Here is a 10153-nt window from a genome sequence, read left to right as displayed (position 1 = left end):
AATGCATCATGTTAGTTTTGTGTGATAGGCTATCACACTTCCTATTCAGATTCAGAAAATCATTATTGTCCCATTGCTGGGCAATTTGGTTGGAACATAAAAACATAAGGACAATAAAACAATGAAAAACACTGGAACAATTATGAAAATAGAGACATCATAATTGTCACCTAATTATTCCGTAATAATGTCACATAATCAAAGGATACATTTAGCTAAAGATAGACCAAATAGATACGGCTAATTTTCAATGTCATCTTCAGGAGTTGAGAGAAAGTGGGGATAAACAGACAAGCAAAGAAGGACAGAAAGAAAGAAAGACAAGAAAGAAAGACAAGAAAGAAAGACAAGAAAGAAAGACAAGAAAAGAGATCAGAGATAGAGTCAACCTGTCATGAAAACTTGCTTGTCCCAGTCATGAAAACAATATTTGACACCACCAGGGGGCTCTCCAAAACTACACTTTTTTCCACAACAGTGCATTTTGGCTTTAGAGCGCAATCCAAACGCTTTGCGACAGCAAACGAGTATTTACGGCTTGTCAAATTAATTTGTCTACTCACTGTAAGAAAAGTAAACAAACGAGTTTAGCCGTCAGGTAACTGGATGTCGGTAAGTGTGGAGAAGTTATGCATGTATCAACTCAAGTGTTAATGCGTGTATGCACGCTTATAACGAATGCACGACTTATTCGAATTGCACGAACTTTTCAGTCGAGTGAAGTCTTCTGTATTTTATGTCACATTAACTTTGTTTTAAAGATGGCAGTATATCATGACAGTGAATCAGTCAATCAGCCGTGTTTGTCAGACATGACAGCAAAAAAAAGTAGTAGGCTACCCGATTTTCCGGAATGTCGCACATGCATTTCGAGGACCATTTAATATATGAATCACAGTAAACGGGGATAGATGTTTCGTGCCTGACAGGGAGTTTACCACAGCTATGAGCGAACTCGATCAAGGATTTTTCACATTGTTGCAAACTGTCCATGGCCATGGTGCTATAATGTTGCAGGACCTGTTTGGGCGCAGTTTTACAATGCGAATTATACTCCCACGGAAAGCTGCTGGTCAAGTTTAAACCTGTTGTGCAGTGCTCAATGTAAACTGTAACAATGTACGTAGTTGTATCTCTCCTTTTGCACTGTGAAGAGACTACTTAATGAATTATAAACAAACGGGTATTTGGAGATTTATGAATGTTTTTAAAAAAACAACAACAACAACATTCTTGTTCAGTAATTTACACAATTTAAATGAATCCAAATGGAATTTACCTGCCCCACCCTGTCTACATTTACCGAACATTGATCTACAATGTCTCCCTTTTCTCAGAGCTGATACGACAATGATTCTTCGAAAATTTGCTTCAATTGCACTTGGACCTCACTTTTCTTCTCCGGTGGCTTGTGGACCCTTGGTGAACATGACCAGACCCAGTTCATCAGGTATGGTCCAACCCAAATACATGTGGGCTGTATTCAACTGTGGCTCTCTCTCCTGGCTTGAGTGGAACATAATTAGATGGTGTTGAGTGAACAAGATACTGAATGATGTAATGCAATGATGGTCTTCCTCTGCAGACATGTCTGAATTCCGCAAGGTCTTCTCCAAAGCCAAACACATAGCGATCATAACTGGGGCGGGCGTGAGTGCAGAGAGTGGAGTTCCGACTTTCAGGGGACCTGGAGGGTACTGGAGGAAATGGCAATCTCAGGTAATGTAAACACACACACACACACACACGTTGTATCATTGCTCATATCATGCCATGTGTACACACACGCGTGCGCACACACACACTCCTACTCATTCTAAAATGATGTGTGTGTGTGCGTGTTTTCCGATAGGCCTCGTTGTGCCTTTCATTGTCAGTGTTTCAATGTTTTGTCTTTGATCTGTGCTTCAGGGTTATTGTGGGGATGTGGGCTTATTTCTTGACATAATAAAGGCTCTATGCCCTATCAGTGGGTTTATCTTGACGAAGGCAGGGAGGTTGGTACCTGAGTAACCACGGTTACTGTGTGTGCCTAGGAACTAGAGCAGAGCCGCTATCAGTTGATCTATGTGGCACAGTGCACACATATTTACCTTGAGGGGCAGAATTAAACAAATACAACAACGTTCCATTTGTAGTGTCTGCTCACGCCGTGCTCCGTCTCGCCACAGGGGATGGCTATCTAACTCTAGCACCCCCAAGAGGAGATTCTACGACTTTGTCAAATAATATAATAATAACATTACCACATTTAGGTCTGGTTTCCCCAGACACAGATTAAGCCTAATTCTAGACTAAAACGCATCTTCAATAAAGATGTTCTAATGAAAATGTTATTTACAAAGACGTAGCCAGATTCTGTTGATCATGCCATATCTGTCAACTCACCGGAAAACCAAATCAGGTTATTCCGCCTGCCCCACTTCACCCAATCCCGGTTACGGGTGAGCCGTTTGAGCATGTACTGGTAGATTGTGTTGGTCCTTGACCAAAAATGAAATCTGATAGCAAGAACTGGTTAACTATAATGTGTGTTGCTACACGGTACCCGAAGCTATTTCTCTTAGGAAGATTACATCACAGTCTGTTGTAAAAGCCCTGATCAGGTTTTTTGCTACATTTGATTCCCAAAGATAGCACAGACAGATCAAGGTAGTAATTTCCTTTCGGGCATATTTGAACAGGTATTGAAGTCTCGAGTGCTTACCACCCTGAGTCCCAGGGGGCGCTCAGACGTTTAAGTCGGTGCTGTGAAAATATTGTATGGAGACAGGTAGAGATGGGGATGATGGTGTTCCCCTTGCGGTGCGAGAAACAGTGCAGGAGTCCCTAGGTTTCAGCCCAGCTGAGCTTGTATTTGTTCACACAGTAAGAGGGCCTTTGAAAGTTTTAAAGGATCAGATTATGTGTGAGAGTTTGACCTTGAAAAAAACGTGTTGGCTTATGTGAGCTAATTCCGTGAGCGTACGCTAAAGAAAGTCTCTCCGCTTCTCAAACGAAGATGAAGCGTCAGTTCGACATTTTGGACCATGACATTGACGTGGGAGGTGCGGTGCCAATTAAACAACACCCATACAGAGTAAATACAGTGAAAAGATTAGCGATGAAGCAAGAAGTCTCATATCTGTTAGAACGTAACTTGACACAACCAAGTTCAAGTCCATGGAGCTCTTGGTTCCAAAGCCCAATTCCACTTTCTGTTTTTGCACTGATAACCGGAAAGTGAACCAAGTCATTATTCCTGATTCGTATCCCATGGCACGCTTGGATGATTGTGTAGATAGAATTGTTTCTGCCTGTTATGTCACCAAGCTAGATCTGATGAAAGGTTATTGGCAGGTGCCCCTTTCACCTCATGCATTAGAGATATCTGCCTTTGTTACACCTGATAGGTTCCTACAATATTCAGTAATGGCATGCGGGATGCGAAATGTTCCGGCTACCTTCCAACGCCTAGTGAATATAGTGCTTGCAGATGTGCCTAACTGAACAGCGTATCTTGATGATGTGGTAGTACGCTCTTCTGATTGGTCTGCTCATGTGAGTTTGTTAAGAACAGTGTTCCGGCGGTTGGCAGCCGCTTCCCTGACACTGAACCCAGCCAAGTGCGAATTTGGCGAAGCCACTGTTACCTATGTAGGTGCGCAGGTGGGCGGAGGACGAGTGGGTCCTGTTGATGCCGAGGTTGTTGCCATAACGACATTTCCAGTGCCCACCACACGGCGGGAATTGCGTCGATACCTAGGTATGGCTGGTTATTACAGGGGATTTTGCTGCAATATTTACTCAGTTTTAGCCCCACTAACTAGCTTCCTCAGTCCCTCTGTACCGTTTGTGTGGTCTGCTGACTGCCAAACAGCATTTGACTGCATTAAAGCACTTTTATGCAGTACCCCTGTCCTTAGTGCTCCGGATTTTCAAAATCCATTTACAATCAAAGTCGATGCAAGTAGTGTTGGTGCCGGTGCGGTTCTGAGTCAGATGGATTCCGACGGTCTGGATCATCCGGTCTGTTACTTCTCAAAGAAGTTTAACAACAGTCAGTCACACCACTCTACCATCGAGCAGGAGACTCTGCTGTGTTTTGTGTTCCCGTCTATGTCCCCTCCTCTCACTCTCATTCAACCATACAGGTGTCCGTCCACGATTGGCCTGTCATTCCCCTCCGTCATCATTCGAGCACCTGTTCCGGACCAATCAGCCGCCCGTCCGTCTATTTAAAGCCCCTCCTGTCCTCTGTTCGGGAGTCGTCGTCTTTCGTGTTTTCTTTGGTGTCCATGGTTGAAAGTGGATTAGCCAAGCTACGTGCATTGGTAGCTGTTTCTTGTTATGGTTAAACACTATACGTGGTATAGTGTTTTGTTTTAGTTTTTTACGCGCAGGGACAAGGTAAGCTGCCCATGGGTGTACTTTGCATCACAGAGCCGCATCTTTGTTATAAACATTAGGCTAGGAACAGGTGCCCCCCCCCCCCCCCCCCCCATGTGTTTATAGCCACACAGTTCTTTTCTTTGGCACCGTTCACAGTGCCTTTGTTCCCTTGTGGAGATCATTTGTTTGGACAATAAATATTCTTGCATTTTAGTCCTGGTTCATAGCATTTGTGTTGCAACACACCTATATTCACAATGCTCGCTGTATTGTCTTAGGCCCTTATTTTACTTTAGACAGAAGGGTCGGAACACCTGGACTAGGCTTAGTCCAGCCCTTTAAACCTTGACCCTAATCCAACCCTCTCACCCTGCAAACACTCCTTGTCACTAACCAGAGTCATATCCATATCTATATCCATCTCGGTATGTACATGATCTTAACCCGATTGATTGTTATCTCCTTGCCCTTTGACCTCTAAACCTAACCCTAAACCCCAGGCTGACCCCCACCCCCCTCCCCCCACCCCCTCCTCTGTCCTCCCCAGGACCTGGCCACTCCAGAGGCCTTCTTCCGGAACCCGTCGCGGGTCTGGGAGTTCTACCACTACCGGCGGGAGGTGATGCTGCAGAAGGGGCCCAATGCGGCCCACGTGGCCATCGCCGAGTGCGAGGCGCGCCTCCGAAAGCAGGGCCGCTCGGTGGTGGTCATCAGCCAGAACATTGACGAGCTCCATCTGCAGGCCGGCTCCAAACATGTGATGAAGATCCATGGTGAGGGGGGCGGGGGTGGGGGGGGCTGGGCTGGGCTGGGCTGGGCTGGGCTGGGCTGGGCTGGGCTGGGCTGGGCTGGGCTGGGCTGGGCTGGGACCAAGCCCAGAGCCTTGAACAGAAGAAGCATTAATGTCACTGGTTCTGAAGTTGGGATCTTTAGGGGATAATAGCAACTTTAGGGGATCAATCACTTTATGAATGCTGTGTGAATGCCCTTTAAAGCCTTTATAAGTTCTCATTTGTTTACAGTGGGACTAGAGTTGTACGTTGTTGTTTTTGAAGACTGAAGTGGTTTGTCGTTTTTACCGTTCGGGAAAACCTTCTCCGTTTGTAAGCAGCTGTGTTTTTTTCGCCCCGTGTGAAACGGCAGGGAGTCTGTCTGAGACGCGCTGCGTGAGCTGTGGACACGTGACCGTGAACCAACGCAGCCCCATATGTGCTGCCTTGGAGGGGAAAGGGTAAGCAGCAGTACAGTACAACAGCCCCCCCCCACCCACCCTGAACCACCCACCCTCACCCACTCCAGACCGTCCTCCTTTGTAACCTCTAGGACTTCAGGACTCAACTCCTAGTTTGCCTTCAAGATGGTTGAACTGGGCTAATTGGTTGTTGCAATATTGAGTCACGCTTTATTTGAAGGTAATTAGGTGTAACCGAGTTGAGGTGGTAAACTCACTCCTCGAGTTCAAATACCCCCACCACCCGCGCTGTCGAATGGCTAGCTTTTCGATAGCGTAGCTTGGTTACATTGTTTTATTTTTTTTACGTTTTTTTTTTAATATATGTTTTTAGGGCATTTCTGCTTTATTGGGATAGAGATAGTAGAGATTGACAGGAAGGATGGGTGAGAGAGAGGAGGGATGACATGCAGGATATGTCGATGACCAGACTCGAACCAAGGACCTTGCGATAATATGGTATGCGCCTTAGTGTGCTACGCCACTGAGCACCCCTCCATCGCTAATCTTTTCACTGTATTTACTCTGTATGGGTATTTGAGGAGACGGTGACGTGGTCACAAGGTATTCTACTCAGAAACGACATGGTACACAACCTAATTACTGTGCATAGTCATTACATTGGATTTACTTCTTGGTTACTTGGGGATTTACCATACTGTAACATTGTAAGAAAGTAGATATTGTTACCAGTAATTACCACACAACAACAGATCGTTACGAAGTTATGACCATAGATTTTGAACACTTGAACATTTTCTGTGGTTCTTACAGTGCACATTCCAAATGAATACCAGTGGGATAACACTATGACACAAAGTATAACGGACATGTCCTATTTTAATCTGTTCCACTCAGTTCCCCTGACCCGGAGACTGCTGATGCCAAGATTCCTGTTGAGGACCTTCCGAGGTGGGATTAGCTCTGTTTTCTGTGTGTTGTTACTGATGATCTCCTTACAGTCATAAATGCTGCTAACACTTTACTTGGAGCATACAGTTATGATGCGTTCATAATGTCTTATTGTATAATGATCCTGAGCTATTATCAGCAATTTTCCATCAGAGAAAACAAAATGCCTCAAACAAACATAACATATTATAAAAAAATTAAAAATCATATACTATAACGCTTATAAGGCTTCATACATGCGTATAATGAGTATAACACATTATTCCTGTATGCGTTAAGTAAAGTGTTCCCCAAAAGGCTTGTGACAATATGTTGGCCATTCTTCCTTTTCACTACTCATGTTCTTCAGGTTCTTCAGGTTCTTCAAACACCACAGTAATACCATACATAAAAGTGCAGTTTTTATCCACATGGTGGCAGTAGTGTGTTGTTAGTTTTTCTCTCAACCTTTTCAAAATCCTAACCAGAATTACCCATAATATAAATTATGGATATATTGTTATCTCATGAAGCACCAATAAGTTATATTCTTCAAGAATCAATGGGTATGTCATTACATTTTGTTACGTCTCAGCCGCATACACAGATACAGTATGTTACGTTTCTCCCCCCTTTTATATCCCTAGACGTAGTATCTGGGGGGGGGGTTCGTAACACATTTTATATCCCAAAAAAACACCTTCACCTTTAATTAAGGATTGTAGCTTAAAAAAAGTAAAGAATTAAATAAATATTATGATTATCATGATTATTATTTTGGATCAGAATCACCCATAATATGAGTATATGAGTGATGTTTCCCCTGGTGTTGATGTGTGCAGGTGTGATGAGAGGGACTGCCATGGTCTGCTCAGGCCCAATGTGGTCTGGTTCGGGGAGACCCTGGACTCACAAGTCCTGACCAAGGTGGAGAAAGAGCTGGACACCTGTGATCTATGTCTGGTGGTGAGTTGTCCTCTTTGTTGATTGTACTATTGTTGTTGTACTATTGTCTCATTGTTGGCACTGTTAACGCCTTCTTTACACAGACCAGTTTTCCTCAATCCTGGAGAGTGTGTACCGTATGGTCAGGCTTTTGTACGAGGCCAACTTAACACACCTAGCTATAGTAATCAAGATTATTCCTGAATCAGTTAATAGGCTGAATCAGGTGTGTTTATTCTGGGCCAGCTGACACACGTAGCTCTCCGGGACCATGAGTATTGAAGAACACTGATGGAGTATGTACAGTCAGGTACGGTGATTCACCACGGTGCAAGTTGAGAGCCTTATGGACTCTCACTGAGGAAAGAAACAACTCCTAACCCCTTCACCCTCGACACCCCGATCTGAAAGGATCTGGATAGGTACAAGCAAGCAAGGCAGACATTCCACCTAGCCTGGAGTCACATTTTCAGGCCTACACAGTTTGTCTCGGGGTTGGAAGGGGTTGTTTCTGGAAAGGGCCACTGAGGACCCAACTGCATGCGCCCCTTTCTTCCCGCCCACAGGTCGGCACTTCCTCCATTGTGTACCCGGCGGCCATGTTTGCGCCCCAGGTGGCATCCCGGGGCATCCCGGTGGCAGAGTTCAACATGGAGACCACTCCTGCCACCCTCAGCTTCACGTAAGTCCTGGAGATAGAATATAAGACGTCATAATGCAGACATACATGCTCAATAACTTATAGAGTCTTGTAATGCGCTACGAAGAGCATATGACTGTATGCTCTTAAGTTACGGAAAATGTTTTGTTGTAGGCCAGTCACTATTTGTACTAGCTTAGTCTTACATCTGATGTTCTCAGCATTTGTATAGATGATTTGCGTATACAGTAACCACCAAAAGAAACCACCACGCCTTTTGAGGATCTTTAGGGCGAACGCTTTTGAGTATGTAGGCCGTTTTTTTTCCTCCATCCCCTCAGCTGACACTGTTGTGTTGTGTGGCGGTGGGCGGTTACAGGTATCACTTCCAAGGCCCCTGCGGGACCACCCTGCCTTTGGCCTTGGCGCGTCACGAGTCAGAGGTCATCTGAGGGTCAAGGGGGAGTCAAGCCGGATTCCTGACCGTACGCTTGATAGGTTGACTTAACTGGAAATGGAATTTTGACTGTATTTGTATTGTTAGTTCTTGAGATGCAGAAGAAGGGACTTGTGCATATTTTGCTTAAATTAGGAAAAGGATTGTTTAATGAGGTATTTCTTCATCGTCACAGGATGGACAGTTTCTTTTCTCCTCAGGTGTTTGAGGTCATAATTGCAATGCTTTTTATATATCTGGTGCAGCTGGTAAATTCCAACTTATATAGTATATCAACTTTGACATTGTATATTTTGTAGAGACTACTGTAGGGTTATACAGTAATATTATTATAATAATAATAATAATAATAATAATAATATATCGGTAGCTGAAACAACTTACTGCCTAGTCCCTACTCCCAGCACATAGAACCAATCCCTTCATGAACTGACTGAACTATGACCAAGTACAGGGCCTAATCTCACGCCTTGCAAACTGTTTACACAATCACAACCAAACACGCTTTGAACCTCAAGCACATGGCAACGTCGCAGAGATTCAGCCTCGTTTACTGAGCTATTGCTATTGGCTTCTGCTAATGCTAAATGACAGAGAAGGTGGATAGAAGGAAAGGGCTTGAGCTTGTGTTTCATTGTCTGAACTGCACTACTGTAATTTCCCGTCCCAGTTTTGTCCAGCATTGATTCAGAATCTAGGCCTATTGTAAGAGCGGGTATATTGTATATTAGGTGACATTGTTAAGAGTTTCTACATGCTACTTGTTAACTAACATTCTACTTAATATGTAGTCTTTGAATTTATTGTTGCCTCTAATCACTTTGTTGCTGGAAATGATTTAGTATACTGAAAGCAAGTATGAACGTTGATGTCATGATTGTATTTTTTACTCTTTTTTTTTTTTTTTTTTTTTTTTTGTTTCTGCTTAAATATATGCATCACTCTCTAACTGGAAAATGAGATCTTATCAAATGCTTCCAAATGCAATACTGTTATAAACAATCATTCTGAATACATTTCCATGACTTGGTCATCTTTTGTCAACTTCAACAAAAGCCTTTTTGAGGCATCATCTATGTTGGGGGGGGGGTCATGGGGGTAGTGTAGTACCCAGAACAAACAGTAGATGGCACTATGTAGCTTTCTCTTGGAGTGTACATGAAGAGTTTCATTCCAAAACGCTATAAATCAAAGCAAAAATGTTTGGTCATGTGACATTTATCATGATCAATATCAAGATTGATTACATCTTCAAGAATACGATTATGATGTCAACAAATATAATATGGCTCCTTTCAAATATGTCGTAAAGGGTTTTATATCATGACAGCAGTTATTTTATTAAAAAAATGAATAAATAAATAATAATACAGCATTTTGGAGTGAAACAGTCAATCTCGCCACACTGGGTCTCGGTCAGGGTCTCAAGACTGGATCTGGGTCTGGTCCCGAGGGTTCCGTTTTTGACTCCATCTTTATCCCTCATCTCAGGTGGGTCTCCCTGCCTCCTCATTGCGGATCGGTCGCCTGGGGCCAAGGTGAGTCCGTTCATTGGCCCTCTTCATACATAAAGTAGGACATCCAGCTGGGACTCCATCTGTTGCCCGGGTCTGCACCC

The 10153-nt window shown here is 43.7% G+C and overlaps 1 protein-coding gene across 1 annotated transcript; it reads left to right on the top strand.

Moving 5' to 3' along the window:
• Window positions 1-530: 530 nt before the first annotated feature.
• On the top strand, window positions 531-9551 carry LOC310819152 (NAD-dependent protein deacylase sirtuin-5, mitochondrial-like). Its single transcript, XM_083690397.1, has 9 exons — window positions 531-612; window positions 1338-1450; window positions 1586-1719; window positions 4919-5144; window positions 5515-5602; window positions 6461-6514; window positions 7336-7459; window positions 8005-8120; window positions 8458-9551. The coding sequence occupies exons 2-9, from the start codon at window positions 1351-1353 to the stop codon at window positions 8528-8530; spliced, it is 915 nt and encodes a 304-aa protein (XP_083546523.1). The 5' UTR covers window positions 531-612; window positions 1338-1350; the 3' UTR covers window positions 8531-9551.
• The last annotated feature ends 602 nt before the right edge of the window (window positions 9552-10153 follow it).

Source organism: Argentina silus (assembly GCF_951799395.1).
Source record: "Argentina silus genome assembly, chromosome: 18".
Classification (NCBI taxonomy): domain Eukaryota; kingdom Metazoa; phylum Chordata; class Actinopteri; order Argentiniformes; family Argentinidae; genus Argentina; species Argentina silus.
Note: the sequence above shows the minus strand (reverse complement) of the source record. Positions and strands in the feature narration are given on the sequence as shown.

Excerpts from the sequence above, each read along its gene's own strand:
- LOC310819152 (XM_083690397.1), top strand. The coding sequence starts at position 1,351 with ATGATTCTTCGAAAATTTGCTTCAATTGCACTTGGACCTCACTTTTCT. Across the intron at positions 1,720-4,918 it reads GGAGGAAATGGCAATCTCAG|GACCTGGCCACTCCAGAGGC; the intron begins GTAATGTAAACA and ends TGTCCTCCCCAG. Across the intron at positions 6,515-7,335 it reads CCTGTTGAGGACCTTCCGAG|GTGTGATGAGAGGGACTGCC; the intron begins GTGGGATTAGCT and ends TGATGTGTGCAG.